Source organism: Salvelinus fontinalis, chromosome 32, assembly GCF_029448725.1.
Source record: "Salvelinus fontinalis isolate EN_2023a chromosome 32, ASM2944872v1, whole genome shotgun sequence".
NCBI lineage: Eukaryota > Metazoa > Chordata > Actinopteri > Salmoniformes > Salmonidae > Salvelinus > Salvelinus fontinalis.
In genome coordinates this window covers 24,470,276-24,487,493 of record NC_074696.1, presented here as the reverse complement: position 1 = coordinate 24,487,493, position 17,218 = coordinate 24,470,276, and the positions used below count along the sequence as shown (strand labels likewise).

General features: G+C 42.3%; 1 protein-coding gene across 1 annotated transcript in view; it reads right to left on the bottom strand.

Moving 5' to 3' along the window:
- Positions 1 to 9,041: 9,041 nt before the first annotated feature.
- trps1 (trichorhinophalangeal syndrome I) overlaps positions 9,042 to 17,218 on the bottom strand; it is a 197,586-nt gene continuing 189,409 nt past the window's right edge. The window contains exon 7 of the mRNA XM_055893868.1: positions 9,042 to 12,894. Within this exon, the coding sequence (XP_055749843.1) occupies positions 11,644 to 12,894 (1,251 nt within the window). The 3' untranslated portion in view covers positions 9,042 to 11,643. The remainder of the gene's footprint in view (positions 12,895 to 17,218) is intronic.

The following is a 17,218-nucleotide window of genomic DNA, read 5'->3' as shown; positions in this document are numbered from 1 at the left end:
CTACGGTCAGGGCGTGACAGTTACACAAAAGAAAAGGGTTTCTGGGTTTGAGTGAAAGAGCGGGAAGACTTGAGGAACCAAGGGAGAAGCCATGCTATCGTAAATACATATCTTATACATTCTAAATTACCGCCCATTTGGAAAAGGAAAATGCAATAAATATTTACTCTGAGCTGCGCTTCGGTAGGTTGGTGGTAGATGGAAGGGGGTGTTCCCCAACCAAGTCTTTTCTTTGAAGAATGTCTCTGCTGGTAATTGGATACGTTGTAGTAACGTCGTTGTGTGGTAGACGGGATACTCTGTCTGTTCTTTCCTAATTTACGTTTGCAGCTGCTGTTGCTAACTCAACGTCTAGGAGGTATCACTTCTGTAGTGAATAAGAGTTCAAAGTTCATACCATTCGCAACCAAAGCTCACGCTGATGTTGGCTTAGTTCTGTAGTTGACATGTTAGTCCTTTTTAACGCAGAGGCTGCAGACCTCACATACTTGGAACAGGAGGTAACATTTTTGTCAAGGGCTTATATAGTGGAGGGAGAAAAGGGGTGTGTTTCATAATTTACAACCTATGTCTCTTCACGTGGGCCGGCCACTGAGTCGGGCCTAATTCACTCATGAAAACACAATTCTCACATTTTACAAGCTAAAATCCCATTTCATCCCATCATGAATCATTTCACATTCAAACATTTAAATTGAACAACAATTCCATGTGAATCCGATAACTCTGATGTGTAGACTTTCCACTGTAGAGTTTGTGTCATCCTATCATTGATGAGAATGTCTCAGATGACAACCGAACTGACATCCTATTCATTAAGTACCACCGCATATGTTCAATTGGTCGGATTACCAGAATATAGTTCATTTCTCCCCACCTTCTGATGTTCCCAGAATCTCTATGTTAACCAAGGGGTTTTCTAATGTCACATTCGTAGGGTAGAGAGTGGAAAAAGGGGGGAAGAGGTATTTATGACTGTCATAAACCTACCCCCAGGCCAACGTCATGACAACAGTGTCCAAAAAAGGGCCAGATGTATACAGAATGGTATCGTCTGCATAGAGGTGGATCAAGGAATCACCCGCAGCAAGAGCAACATCATTGATATATACAGAGAAAAGAGTCGGCCCGAGAATTTAACCCTGTGGTACCCCCATAGAGACTGCCAGAGGTCCAGACAACAGGCCCTCCGATTTGACGCACTGAACTCTATCTGAGGATTAGTTGGTGAAACAGGCAAGGCAGTCATTTGAGAAACCAAGGCTGTTGAGTCTGCCGATAAGAATACGGTGATTGACAGGGTCGAAAGACTTTGCCAGGTCAACGAATACAGCTGCACAGTATTGTCTCTTATCGATGGCGGTTATGATATCGTTTAGGACCTTGAGCGTGGCTGAGGTGCACCTATGACCAACTCGGAAACCAGATTGCATAGCGGAGAAGGTACGGTGGGATTTGAAATGGTCGGTGATCTGTTTGTTAACTTGGCTTTCGAAGACCTTAGAAAGGCTAGATATAGTTCTGTAGCAGTTTGGGTCTAGAGTGTCTCCCCCCTTTGGAGGGGGATGACCGCGGCATCTTTCCAATCTTTGGGAATCTCAGACGATACGAAAGAGAGGTTGATCAGGCTAGTAATAGGGGTTGCAATAATTTTGGCAGACAATTTTAGAAAGAGAGGGTCCAGATTGTCTAGCCCGGCTGATTTGTACGGGTCCAGCTTTTGCAGCTCTTTCAGAACATCAGCTATCTGGATTTGGGTGAAGGAGAAATGGTGGGGGCTTTGGCGGGCTTTGGTGGGTTGCTGTGGAGGGTGCCGGGCAGTTGACCGGGGTAGGGGTAGCCAGGTGGAAAACATGGACAACCATAGAGAAATGCTTATTGAAATTCTCAATTATAGTGGATTTATCGGTGGTAACAGTTTCCTAGCCTCAGAGCAGTGGGCAGCTGGGAGGAGGTGCTCTCATTCGCCATGAACTTTACAGTGTCCCAGAACTTTTTTGAGTTTCTACTACAGGATACAAATTTCTGTTTGAAAAAGCTAGCCTTAGCTTTCCTAACTGCCTGTGTATATTTGTTCCTAACTTCCCTGAAAAGTTGCATATAACGGTTGCATATCATAGCGGTCCAGTGAGTAGCTAGGCGGGCTGGAAACACGGCGATACAGACAGCTAGCGGGCCGGGGCTAGAAAGCTAGCAGAGGGGCCTTATCAATGCACCCAGTCAGTACATAGATACAGGCGTCCTTCTTAACTCAGTAAGCGGAGAGGACGGAAACCACTTAGGAATTTCACCATGAGGCCAATGGTGACTTTAAAATAGTCTGAATACAAAGCCTTGTGTTTGGGGCAAATCCAACACAACCGATCACTGAGTACCACTCTTCATATTTTCAAGCATGGTGTTGGCTGCATCATGTTCTGGGTATGTTTGTCATGAAATGAAATAGAATAGGGCTAAGCACAGACAAAATCCTAGATGAAACCATGGTTCAATCTGCTTTCCAAAAGACACTTGGAGACAAATTCCCCTTTCAGCAGGACAATAACCTAAAACACAAGGCCAAATGTACACTGAAATCGGCTTGAACATCTATGGCAAGACTTGAAAACTGCTCTCTAGCAATGATCAACAACCAACTTGACAGGGCCAAAATCATTTTAAAAAGAATAATGTGCAAACCCAGAAAGACTCACAGCTGTAATCACTGCCAAAAGTGATTCTAACATGCATTGACTCAGGGGTGTGAATACTTACAGTATGTACATTTTATTTTTCTGTATTTGATTTTCAATTATTTAGCAAAAATGTAAAAAAAAAAATGTATTTGATCCATTTTGGATTCAGGCTGTAACACAACAACATTTGGAATAGGTCAAAGGTATGAATGCTTTCTGAAGACACTGTAAATGTAAGCAAATCATTAAAAAACATACACAGACAATAACTCGGACTGCATGCAGACCCCGTAAATAAAATATAGAGCAGGATATTTAATATTCATACTCCCTCCTCCTTCCCTACTGGATGACATGACAGCCTATTGTTAAAATGCAAAGCGACCCACGGGAGCTTTATAGATAATCAAAGTGTTCATCAAGGGCAAAGGGCTAATGAAAACTACAATAGGAAAAAACAGGTTGGCAGCCTATATTGGCACAATCCCCACCTCTACACCTCCCTCTCATCCTCCCACTTTCCTTCCCTCTTTCCCTGTCTGCAGAGGGAGGCAACATTGCTGGTAATTCAGAGAGGGATGATGGAGGGGCCTCCCAATCAGCAGCAGGATTCCAGGGCCCAATACGGTGGTGTGTTTAATCACATGGTTGAGTCAAAAATGGTAAACCAAGTGAATGGTTTGTTGATTAATTTGGTTGGCGGCACGCCACGGCACGCTGGGCGAGGATTTGTTGGGCCCTCTGAAATTAGGTTGTTCATTGGAGTGCTAAGGAGTACGCTTGGGCTATCATCTGGGAAATTCGCCATAATGGCGTAGTCGAGACAAAGCTGATAGGACTGTAAATCTGAGATGGGGGAGAGATGGAGAGGGGGGAAGGGGGATGGTAAAGGAAATGATTGGCACGGCATTATCTGAGGAGACCAGAATATAGAATACATCTGTGTCTGTCAGACTTCTAAGTTATCTAACGTAAGTAAGCGAATGATATACCACTGAATAAGTTAATTGCCTGGTCGTATTTTGTTGATTTGATCTTTGACTTGACTTTCTACCTATCTGGTAAATGAATGCTACATTGAAAAACATAATACACTTTGGGTCATTGGAATAGTTTTGACCTTATTAGCCTGCAGTGTGGGAGGGTAACAGATGACTGTATCATCATCCTCTCCCAGAGCACAGATCTATCTCTCTTTTATAGTAGATAATAATATATACAATTTAGCAGATGCTTTTATCCAAAGCGACCTACAGTCATGCATGCATACATTCTACGTACAGGTGGTCCCAGGAATCGAACCCACTACCCTAGTGTTGCAAGCTCCATGCACCAGCTACTGCGCTACAGAGGACCATCACAAAGGGATGTTTTGAGATTCAAAGTGTAGACCCTGGAAAGCCTTCACCTAAAAATAACTAAGTTACCAGACATGTCAGTTTGGCTCCTCTTTGCATTACCAGTGCCAGGGAACTCCAAGAGTCTCTGCTGTGTGTTGGTGTATTTGTGTTAGTGTATCAGTGTGTGTTGTTATATTTGTATTTATTATGGATCTCCGTTAGCTGCTGCCAAGGCAGCTACTCTTCCTGTGGTCCTGCAAAATTAAGGCAGTTATACAATTTTAAAAACATTACAATACATTCATAACATATTTCACAACACACTGTGTGTACCCTCAGGCCCCTACTCCACTACCACATATCTACAACACAAAATCCATGTATACGTGTGTGTATAGTGTGTATGTTATCATGTGTGTGTATAGTGCGTATGTTATCATGTGTGTGTATAGTGCGTATGTTATCATGTGTGTGTATGCATGTGTCTGCATCTATGTTTTTGTTGCTTCACAGTCCCTGCTGTTCCATAAGGTGTATTTTTATCTGTTTTTACAATCTGATTCTACTGCTGCATCAGTTACTTGATGTGGAATAGAGTTCCATGTTGTCTTGGCTCTATGTAGTACTGTGTGCCTCTCATTGTCTGTTCTGGACTTGGGGACTGTGAAGAGACCTCTGGTGGCATGTCTTGTGGGGTATGCATGGGTGTCTGAGCTGTGTGCTAGTCGTTTAAACAGCAAGCTAGGTTCTTTCAACATGTCAATACCTCTCACAAATACAATTAGTGCTGAAGTCAATCTCTCCTCCACTTTGAGCCAGAAGAGATGGACATGCACATTATTCATGTTTGCTCTCTGTGTACATCCAAGACCTGCTCTGAGCTAATTACAATTTTCCTAAGTCCCTCTTTGTGGCACCTGACCACAAGACTGAACAGTAGTCCAGAAGTGAAAAAACTAGAGCCTGTAGGACGTGCCGTGTTGATAGTGCTGTTAAGAAGGTAGAGTAGCACTTTATTTTGGACAGACTTCTGTTGTATCAACATGTTTTGGCCATGACAGTTTACAATCCTGGGTCACTCCAAGCAGTTTAGTCACGTCAACTTGCTCAATTTCCACATTTCCCTATTACAAGATTTAGTTGAGGTTTAGGGTTCAGTGAAGGATTTGTCCCAAATACTGTCACTTATACTCCCTCTCTGGCCTCTAGGTCATCATGCTACTGATTATCCCGCACACCTGTCACCATCGTCTTGCGCACCAGCGCCTCATGACACTCGCCTGGACTCCATCACCTACTTGATTATCTTCCCTATATCTGTCACTCCCCTTGGTTCTTTCCTCAGGTGTTATTGACTCTGATTTCATGTCAGTGCGTTGTTTGGTTTGTGTTCATTGTTTATTATATTTATTAAAACACTCACTCCCTGAATTTGCTTCCCGACTCTCAGCGCACTCGTTACAAATACAATGCTTTTAGTTTAGAAATATTTAGGACTAACTTAAACCTTGCCACCCATTTTGAAACTAACTGCAGCTCTTTGTTAAGTGTTGCAGTCATTTCAGTTGCTGTAGTAGCTAATGTGTATGGTGTTGAGTCATCCACATACATAGACACACTTGCCTTCCTTAAAGCCAGTGGCATGTAGTTCGTAAAGATTGAAACAAGTAGGGGCCTAGATAGCTTCCCTGGGGAATTCCTGATTCTACCTCGGAGAGGCTTCCATTAAAGAGCACTGTTAGACAGGTAACTCATTACCCACAATATAGCAGGGGGTGTAAAACCATAACACATACGTTTTTCCAACAGCAGACTATAATCGATAATGTCAAAAACCGCACTAAAGTCTAACTACAGCCCCCACAATCTTTTTTTTATCATCAATTTCTCTCAGCCAATCATCAGTCATTTGTGTAAGTGCTGTGCTTGTTGAATGTTCTTCCCCATAAGCGTGCTGAAAGTCTGTTAATTTGTTTACTGCGAAATAGCATTGTATCTGGTTAAACTCAATTTTTTTCTGGCATGTCATGCCTTAATTTCTAATCTTGCCAATAAAAAAATAAGTAGCTGGGAATATCCGTCGGTTTTGTAATGAATTAGCCATCTGATTCAATGAATGATAGCTCTGAGTTTGCCTTTTTTGACAAAATATAATTGAAGGTGCTCCAAAGCTTTTACTAACATTCTTTATGTCGTTTGTCTTTCTTTGATAGTGTAGTTTCTTCTTTTTTATTTCGTTTTGCCACATGATTTCTCAATTTGTAGTAAGTTTGACAATCGGTTGTGCAGCCAGACTTATTTGCCAATCGTTTTGCCTCATCCCTCTCAACCATAAAATGTTTTAATTCCTCATCAATACGCAGGGATTTAACAGTTTTTACAGTCATTTCAATGGGTGCATGCTTATTAGTAAATCTGGGATAAGCAATTACAAAAATGTGTCAAGTGCAACGTCTGATTGCTCCTCATTACACACCACAAACCAACAAATATTCTTTACGTCAGCAAAATAGAAATCATTACAAAACTTATTGTATGACCTTATGCACTATGTTAGGCCGAGCCTTTGGTTTTCTTAAGACTACTAAATTGTGATCACTACAGCCGATGGATCTGGATACTGCATTCAAGCACATTTCTTTAGCATTAGTAAAGATGTGATCAATACATGTTGATGATTTCATTCCTGTGCTGTTGGTAACTACCCTGGTTGGTTGACAGATAACCTGAACCAGGTTGCAGGCACTGGTTACAGTTTTAAGCTTTGTCTTGAGTGTGCAGCTTGATGAAAGCCAGTCAATAACCCAGAAAATATACCTCTCTGTTGATTTCACATACATTATCAAGCATTTCACACGTCATCCAGATGCTTAGTGTGTGTTTGTGTTAGTGTATCAGTGTCTGTGTGTTAGTGTGTGTTGGTGTGCTTGTGTTAGTGTATCAGTGTGTGTACCTTAGTAGGTTGCAATACTGACTGTTATTACTGTCTCTTTACCAATGTTAACTTCTGTCTGTGTCTATGATAACCAGGTCTGTGTGTAGATTAGTGTGTGGGGAATACAAGGGTGCAGCTTGTAGAATAAACAGCAACAACCCTAGCATGCCATAAGTCAGGGGCTGGTGTCTACCCTGCTGTGTAGGCCCCTGAAACCTGAAAGGGGAAGATAATTAACTTCCTTTCCTAGAACACAAGCAAAACACTGGGGTGTCAATCAATAGGGAGGAGTCACACCAGGGCGCGAGAGGAGAGAGAGGTCCAAGGTTTCATTTAGCTTGTGGTACGGTGCGATCCCTCGTGTGCAAGTCCGTGCCCGACTTCTCAGGTTGGTTCAATGGTTTTAAAGGTGACCTGCAGCTCTAAGCCTTGAGCAAGAACAATTGCTGTCGGGTATGGTCCGATAGTCCCACTTCATTTCTGAAAGCCAGGGAAGGACCATCCTCCGCTTTATTTCAAGATACAGAAGACTAAGGCTTGGATTCAATCCGATCCACCTTATAGCGCAATTTACATTTTAAGGTAATTTACGATTGAGCCAACATCCTTTTCAAATGGCCCTCTTGTGAAGTAGGAACTAGCGTCAAACACCCACCTTCCTAAATCTCGTCACATATGCAACATTTACCGTGAATGCAGTCTCTGCGAATGCAGAATCACTGCCTTTAAAAGGAGCAAAGCTGAAAAGGGGTGATCTGAATGAATCCCTATGTTTATGCATTACTATATAGCTAGTTAAATAAGTAATTACATGTATATAGTTACATATACAGCTTTGGAAAAAAGTAAGTGACCACTGCAAAATTGTCAGTTTCTCTGGTTTTACTATTTCTAGTTATGTGTTTGGGTAAAATTAACATTTTTGTTTAGTTCTATAAACTACTGACGACATTTCTCGCAAATTCCAAATAAAAATATTGTAATTCAGAGCATTTTTTTGCATAAAATGACAACTGCTCAAAATAACAAAAAAGATACAGTGTTGCCAGACCTCGAATAATGCAAAGAAAATAAGTTCATATTTATTTTTAAACACAATACTAATATTTTAATTTAGGAAGAGTTCAGCAATCAATATTTGGTGGAATAATCCTGAGTATCAATCACAGCTTTCATACATTTGGCATGCTCTCCACCAGTCTTTCACATTGATGTTGGGTGACTTTATGCCACTCCTGGTGCAAAAATTCAAGCAGCTCGGCTTTGTTTGATGGCTTGTAACCATCTATCTTCCTCTTGTTCACATTCCAGAGGTTTGCAATGGGGTTCAGGTCTGGAGATTGGGCTAGCCATGACAGGGTCTTGATCTGGTGGTCCTCCATCCACACCTTGACTGGCCTGGCTGTGTGGCATGGAGCATTGTCCTGCTGGAAAAACCAATCCTCAGAGTTGGGGAACATTGTCAGAGCAGAAGGAAGCAGGTTTTCTTCCCAGACAACCTTGTATGTGGCTTGATTCATGCGTCCTTCACACAGACAAATCTGCCCGATTCCAGATCATCACCGATCTTTCACCAAATTTCACAGTGGGTGCGAGACACTGTGGCTTGTAGGCCTCTCCAGGTCTCACACCCACTGTGAAATTTGGTGGAGGATCGGTGATGATCTGGGCGTGCTTCAGCAAGGCTGGAATCGGGCAGATTTGTCTTTGTGAAGGACGCATGAATCAAGCCACGTACAAGGTTGTCCTGGGAAAAAAACCTGCTTCCTTCTGCTCTGATGTTCCTCAACTCTGAGGATTGGTATTTCCAGCAGGACAATGCTTGGATGAGTTATACAACAGTTAGAATTTTTGCACAGGAGTGACACTTTCTGCAAATAAATGCTCTAAATGACAATATCTTTACTTGGAATTTGGGAGAAATGTTGTCAGTAGTTTATAGAATAAAACAAAATTGTTCATTGTATCCAAACACATACAAGTAAAACCAGAGAAACTGATAATTTTGCAGTGGTCTCTTAATTTTTTCCAGAGCCGTATATCAAAGTATGGTCATGAAAATCACAGAATAAAAACTAAGAGATTGCAGAACATGTTTTGTTATTACTTTATTAATTATTATTATTATTATCATTATTATTCAAGTTTAGATGTAACAGACATCTTTGCCATCTTTGTTGAATTGTTTGCATGTAAAACCTACAACACAAAAACGTAAAGGTGGTAGCAGAAAAAACTAAATAAAGAAACAAATAATCTAAACCCATCTTCTATGCAATAAAGTGTAAAAACAAGAAACAACATTCTAAAAATTATGGTTAAAACATTTACAAAAACATTTGCATTTTTTGCCATGTCCGTGTCCACACTGGCTTACTGGCATCTTCTTGGCACAGATAATTCTTTCTGTCCATGGTGTTTCTTTGTCTTGTACTCCTTATAGGCATGTTCACTCCTGCTAATTATTTTTGCAGTACCTGTGTATAGCATGCTAATAACAAATTTAACAGTATCCTCTTTCTTCCTTGGCAATAAAACTGAATAACTGAAGTGCAAGCGTTAACATATTTCAAATTAAAACTTCGCAAATTGAACACAAAAAGAAAAATAGTTCCTTATGTTATTCGGTATCATATGATAAATGCACCTGTGAATCTTATTACTAATATTACAGTTTTTTGTTTTCCGAGAGCCATTTGCAGTAAAGCAGCATTGTAAGGCTATGTTGAGTTCATCGCTACTTCACACAAATCCTTGTCTGTGAATCCCAGGCAGACTCTCTTTTCGTTCCCCGCTGCTCATGTATAAATAAGTATGTGTATCTAAGGATGGACAGTTTAGATTGAACTCATGCTAGACGCAGCAGCAGCAATGGGTGGACGTACACAGTACGCACACACGAGAGAGAAAGAGAGCGAGAGGACAGAGAGAGAAACAGGTTTTTGGGGGAGTGTTTTAGAGGCTAAATACGTTGTCTACAAGCAAAATACAAACAAGCTACAGAGGGGTAATGTTGCTGTGTGATAACTGTGTGGAAGTAGTATTTGTTTTTTCACTCAAATGGTATTAATCCATCTACATCCTGTCAATTACTTGGATGAGTTATACAACAGCTGATTTGATGGGAAAAGCATTCAACATTGTTGATATTCAATTACTTATTTCCGTCAAAAGGCACCTGTTTCACCTGTTTATGGAACAAGTAGAAATTCATGCTATGTTCAAATTAAGTCCTTAAAAATAAGACTTACTAAAAACCAAATATTAGAGTATTATATCAATTTCAATTTAATAGAGATACAAAAAATGGGCCTTGTGTACGATATAGTCAGTTGAAATACCTGGACAGGAAAACCCATGATGCCCAAAGCTATAATGCTCACAGTACATGATTTATGACCAAGCTACATCAGCTTCTCTTACAAAAAATACATACAGGATGAACAAAGTCCAATACAGAGCATCTGTAGACTATAAAGCATTACAATGTGTACGAGGAGGAGCATATAAAGAAAGAAAGACATGGAATGGATAGTGCCTCTCTGTGGCATTCAAACAAACAGAAAAAATACTTTGACTCCATTTCATCTCCCATTCAACCTTCTGACAAAAGGCCTCTGTTTTTTTTTACGTGATCTATCGTCCTGTCCTCATGAGAGAAAAATACTCTGAATTGCAGGCATTTTGCTTCATTACCTTGTTTGCTACATTTGCAAATGTAAACAGTTTTGCAGAGCCAAGCTCGTGGCCCTTTACTCAAATGGAAAGTCAATGTTGCATATCAACATACCAGGTAGAAAATACTTTGTACAATATATCAGGCACTGATATTATGCATTTTTCATATTAACAACATAGAAAAAAATATGTATTTTATTATTTTATTTCCTTCCCAAATGTCTTTAGTGATATAAGGTTTGCATCCTAGCAACTTAAAATGTCTAGAGGAAATTCTGTGACAACAGTCTTCCCAAAAAAACTAACAAAAAACAAGCTGTAGCCATAACTAAAATACATTAAAACATAAGACACTTAGATGGATGTTAAGCAGAGACCAATGCGACTGAAACCACTGCAGGCGTTGTTTCTAAATCAGCCACGTGCGTTCCCTGAGGACGTTTATTTGAGGACAATCCAATCATTAGTCATCGCTCTGCCCATCCATCGGGGATGAGATTATGACAGACGACTGACATTTCCCATTTCCTCACTTTACATATCAATTCACACATCCTCATTCTGTACGGAACATTGAATCAACCAGGTAAGAGAACATTGATGAGTAGCACAACCAACCCACTGAATAATAAACCAATCCCAAAAACATGTAGATGTACCTTGTTGTTTACTGAACTGCCTTGTCAAAGTAACACTTCTGAAGAGAAAAATTAACAATAGCAAAAAAAACGAAAAACACTAAAATAAGCGGCTACTTGTGGTACCATTTTCTTCAAAAGCGTTTTCCTTTACAAAAAATAAAGAAAATAGCAAATCACTTTTTCTGTATTAGGTCCAATATAAATGTTTAAATGATATTAGTTCCCTACACTGGCTGCGGAGGCACAGAAGCTATCATGGCACATTTAGCAAAAAGTCTCATTCAATCATTACAGTACGTTGTTTTTGTCCGTAGAGTTCTTTTTCATACTGCTATGCTTGTGCTAGAATTCCAAGTCTGTGGGTCGCACCAAAATCACACAGAGTCCATTTGAGCATCGGCCTTAGTCTCAGCTTCGGCGGTGGGCCGGTGAAGCCCTCGTTGTATGTGTGTGGTGAAGTCATACTTGTCTGCGCAGGAGTGCAGGCAGATGCTGCACTGGAAGGGCCCTCCGTCGGCGTGGCAGCTCATGTGTAGGGCGTACATCACCTCATCCAGGAAGACGATGCCACAGTGGATGCACTTGCAGGTCAGCTCGTCCTGCGTGCTCTGGTCCACCCTCTCCGGCTTAGCTGCAACGGCTGGGGGAGGAGGAGCTGGCTGGGGCGATGGCCCCTCTTCTACTTCCTCCTTCTCCTCTCCTCTCTCATGCTGCTCTCTCTCTTTCTCTTTCTCCTTCTCTAACGGGGGGACAGTGGGCAAGGCCCGTGTGTCGGCACTGCTAATCCTCTCCTTGGCAGCGGCGGTGGAGCCGTTGGCGGTGGGGGCCGGTTTGGAATGTTTGATGGCCAGGTCGAGAGGGATGTCACTCTCGGGGCCGGCGGGGGGTGGGGAAGGGAAGTGTGAGGGCAGGCTGAAGGTGGAGTAAGGCACAAAGCTTTGGCAAGGGTTGGGCAGACCAGGCATGTGGCCTAGGTAGTGTGGGTTGCCCGGCACAGACATCTTATACTTAGTCCAGAAGCGCAGCCAGTCGGCCTCGCTCTGCAGGTCGTTGTGGATAAAGGGCAGGCTGAAGAACGGGTACTGGTACTTCTCAATGGGGCTGCCTGGTGGCGAGTAGCTAGCCTGTTTGGAAGGGCGCATGTACTTCTCGATGGGGCTACCCCTCTCGGAGGCCGAGCCGCCTTTCCCCTCCGAGCCCATGTGATGGACCCCGGCTGAGCCCACCCCGTTCCCCTCCGCCCCTCCCTCCGCAGGGTTCTTGTTGTGTATGTGCAAAGGAGGCATACGCTTGTGGATCTCTAGGGTCTGGCTGACCAAGAAGGCATGGGTGGAGCGAGGGCTGGGGTGGCCCTTAGCCCCAGAGGAGCCGTAGGCCTCGTACTTGCCCAGGGCGTTCGGGGGCTCCCCTCCGCGAGGGATGGACCCTCCGTCTGAGCCTGGCCCATCCTCTCCTGGCCGACGCTCCAGGGGACTGCCATTAAGGCGCTCCTCGCTGTTGACCCGCTGCTGCTTGGAGCCCACAGGTTCGGAGGGCAGAGGGTCGGGGTTGAGGCGCTTCCGCGTGCGCCGGCGGATGATCTGCTCGCCGTTGTTCTGCTTGATGATGTTCAGCGGCCGGGGAGTCTGGTGAGAGACAGATATACATTTGATTTATTTATGTAGTGAGCCATACATTAGAAATGTAGCTATAGATGTCACCTAAATAAGAAAAGCGATCACCTATTTGATAGTAGGTGTAATTACACAACATATTACGCCACTAAAATGATCCCAGAATGACTGCAATATAAAAAGCATCGGGACTCGACGAGTTAGGCTCTAGTCAGTGTAGCTTAATCCTGATAGTGACAGCTCCTTTTTCCTCCACTGCTCTCCCTCTAACCCACATCCTCCCTCCGTAACCCCCCTGCACCCTCTGCTCCCCAGCCGTCACCCAGTCACAGCTGGGCAGACAGGAGACACGAGCGCCTGACCTCCACCTAGCGCTGGCACACAGACAGGCCTTGCCCCAGGGCAGCTCACATTGCTTATTAGAGCCCAATAAGGGGATAAGACCTACTGTAAATACTGCAGGAGTGTTGGTGTATTGCAGATGGCATGCAACCTTTTAAATGGTAACACATTTACCGCAAGATCCACAAAATAATGGATGTAGCCTACAGTATTCTCTCATTAACTGGCCAATTCATTTTTGTAGCCACCAGGCAAATAGTAATCATTAAATTCAGTGATTACAATTGCAATATATTTTTTTGAGCATCAAGCTTAAAGTCATAATTTATTCATAATTTCTGTGTTTGCATGTGATATGACATGCCTCAAGCATTGACTTGAAAATACAGAGACATCTAATATAATTTGGGAAATCGAAGCAAGAATTCTGTCAGTCTACCTTCAGGACACGTTTGAAACGGAGGAGCAAAATGAACGTTCTTGCCCTCATTTATCACCCAGGCCTTTCCTTTCTTTCCTGTTCTGTTCCTTTCATTTTTCCTCTCCTTCATGTTATTCTGCCACAGGTAGAGTCTGGCATTCACAGCCAACTCCTGCCGGTGACACTTAACACGGCAATGCCGACGGACACGTTTTTATACAAACGTTTCACCCGCTTTCCATTGAAATTTCCCAGAAATAACTGGGAGCCCAAACTAATAGGTGCACGGCTAGAGAGAAAAAAAAAATTAAAAAAGATGTGTGGCCATTTTTATTCCATCGATTTGCTCCCTACACATACTGTATATGCATATGGCCAGTGAAGAAATGGCCAGAAGAGAATCTGAATAAAAGGGATCAGATTGGCCCTATTGCAGACTGACTTATAGGTGTGAAAAGTCCCTGAGGAATCAATTCCACACCGTACCGCTGCCTACCTCCTTATCTATGTGATAGAGAATCCGTTGACATGTTCCCGGGGAACGGAAACCAATCAAAAAAAGGGGGGAGACATGAAAAAAGAGGAAAGAAAGGTTTGATGGCACAGGTTGATAGGAAGAAGGGAAATTATCTTTTTTCCAATAAGGCTAGAACACTCTTAGAAAAAAGGTGCTATCTAGAACCTTTAATGATTATTCGGCTGTCCCGATAGGAGAACCCTTTGAAGAACCCCTTTTGGTTCAAGGTAGAACCCTTTTGGGTTCCATGAAGAATCCTTCCCACAGAAGGTTCTACATGGAAACCATAAGGGTTCTACCTGAAAACAAAAAGGTTTCTACCAGGAACCAAAAAGGGTTCTCCAATGGGGACTGCCGAAGAACCCTTTTGGAACCCTTTTTTTTCAAGAGCGTACAGATGTAGGATCTTAATTTGATCACTCTTTTGTTGCTGATCATTTTCCTGCATGGCAGGAAATGCAAACTTATATATTATTCAAGGTTTAAAAAGGCTTCTAAAGTTAGTAATTTCCACTTTAAAATGTCAGACTTGACATGTATCAATAATTCACATTTCCTGTTGCTGCAGGATTCATTTCCTGCTGTAGCAAATTGGCTCAAATTAAGATCCTACATTTCCCCCTCCTTCCCCCTCAATGACAGTACGGCTATTTATTCAGAAACATGTAGGCCCTACACCAGTGGTCACCAACCGGTCGATCGCGATCTTCAAATCATTCCTTGGCGATCACAAAGCATTTCTGTAGAAAAGCCAATGATAACGCCTCGATCCCACCTAAAGCGTCATTACATTTTGGTACACTAGATGGAACGCTGCATTTCCCTTGCAGCATTGGGTTGCAGAGGCAGTTGCTGGCCAATAAAATAAGTCAAATCACCGTGCCTACATCTACCATGACCCCGGCCACAGCAAAGTTTGATACTAGCCTAAGTGAGATTTCATAACTTTTAAAACCATGACAAGAGAGAGACTGTCAAAGAATACAGCATAAAAAGCTGCTGTTTTTATGAGTGAGATCATGTCTAAGTTTTGATTCAACCATATTTTTATTCAACACTATTATAAAACATAAAACGTGCTTCTCCCTACTTCCACTCGAGATACAGTTGCAATGAATGAGAAGCCAAGTGTATCGGTAGCCCTGCATATTTATTGTAATTAGCAGCTTGTCTTGTCTATATTAATATTGAGGAATATTTTACTTTCTCTGGTCATAGGAACAACATGAATTTGTGCATAAGGCGAATGCGGTGCGACTCGAGTTTCGCCATCAGGTGGAAGATGGGGGCCCCTCTTTGGTTAGTCTCACCGGAGGAAAGGAAGGAGAGAGCAGGGGCCTTGAGAGGCGGAACCTCTGCTGCTCTCTCCCTCCTTCCACTGAGACTAACTCCATGTTCAAGACAACTGGGAACTCGTAAAAAAACAAGATACGACTGGGAAAAATCGTTTTGAACGGTCATCCAACTCGGAATTATTTGAAAATTATTTAAATTTATGCTCAGCTGTGCCTCGCAAGTGCTACACCAACTGATCAAAGCTTGAGTTTGAAATATAATATGGTCTGGGAAGAACAATATTGGCAGCCCAGGCATATAGCCAATATGCTGTGATAATGTATTAGGCCTACTGCACAAACCTCATTCCTATAGAACTGTTTTTATTAGGTTACATTTTTTAAGTCGTGTTTAAAAAAAAATCTGAGCGGTAGATCTCGGCTTGCTTTTTGACTGCGAAAGTGATCTTGACTCAGAAAAGTTTGGTGACCTTTCACCCAACACTATGGCTCTGGCTCCATGAAAGGAGAAGGAAAATAGTATTTTCCAGGAACAGTTGTATCAGTCATACACATCTTCCATTGCTCTATTACAACACTTAATTCCCTACGGTGAATGAAAGCAGTGGAAGTTTTCCCCCTCCTCCCTCTCTCTCCCGCTGTCTCACTCTCTCTCTTTGTCTCTCTCTATCTCAGCCAGATGTCAAGGCTGTCTGTCTCGAGCAGCAGAAGAGGAGAAACAGAGGATGATTCAGACCAGAAGAAAGAGTGCCCTCTACTGACTGGAACATTCTGAAACCATGTAGCCATGGAGGCTCCTTCCTCATGTGTCCTCCCTTCTCTCTCTCTCTCTCTCTCTCTCTCTCTCTCTCTCTCTCTCTCTCTCTCTCTCTCTCTCTCTATCGATCTGTCTCTCTCACTCCATTGCTCTCTCTCTCCCTCTGCTTTCTTTTTATCTTGCTTTCTCTTTCTCATTTTCTATGTCTCTCTCTCTCTTTATCTCTCTCTTTATCTGTCACTTTCTGTCTCTCTCTCTTCATCTCTCTCTCTTTTCTCTCTCTTTCGCTGTCTCTTTCTGTCTCTCTCTCTCTTTATCTCTCTTTTTATCTCTCTCTCTTTATCACTCTCTCTGTCTCTTTCTCTCTCTCTTTCCCTTCTAAAAAGTTACAGACACACAAATATTATACCCCCAAGACATGCTAAGCTCTCACCATTACAATAACAGGGGAAGTTAGCATTCTTTGGGCTACTTTAATACACATTTAAGTGAATTTGTCCCAATATTAAGTGAATTTGTCCTCCCTAAAATGGAGGGACAAAAAGTGCTGTAATTTCTAAACGGTCCACCCGATATGATTGAAAATAACCCCAAATTAAAGCTGATAGTCTGGAATTTAACCTCATTGTCTTTGTATTATTTCAAATACAAAGTGCTGGAGTACAGAGTCAAATCAAGAAAAATGTGTCACTGTCCCAATACTTTTGGAGCTCGCAGTATGCTAAGGGCATTTTCTGCAGATAGATCCAAGCTTAACAAAAGGTAGGGCCATATTTAGTCAAAAGTATAGACACCAGATTGACAATACAAGGCCACAGACACAGCAAGGTGGATGGAAGACACAGACAGAAGAAAGGTCATCTTCATTCTCCCACCATCTTAACCTTATGTTTCTTTCTGCAATAGTTACCCATAATTACCTCTCTTACAGGATGTGCTGTTTCCATCCATCTAAGCGACTGTTCATCTCCAATACCTATTCATGCATGCATCTATTTCCATAC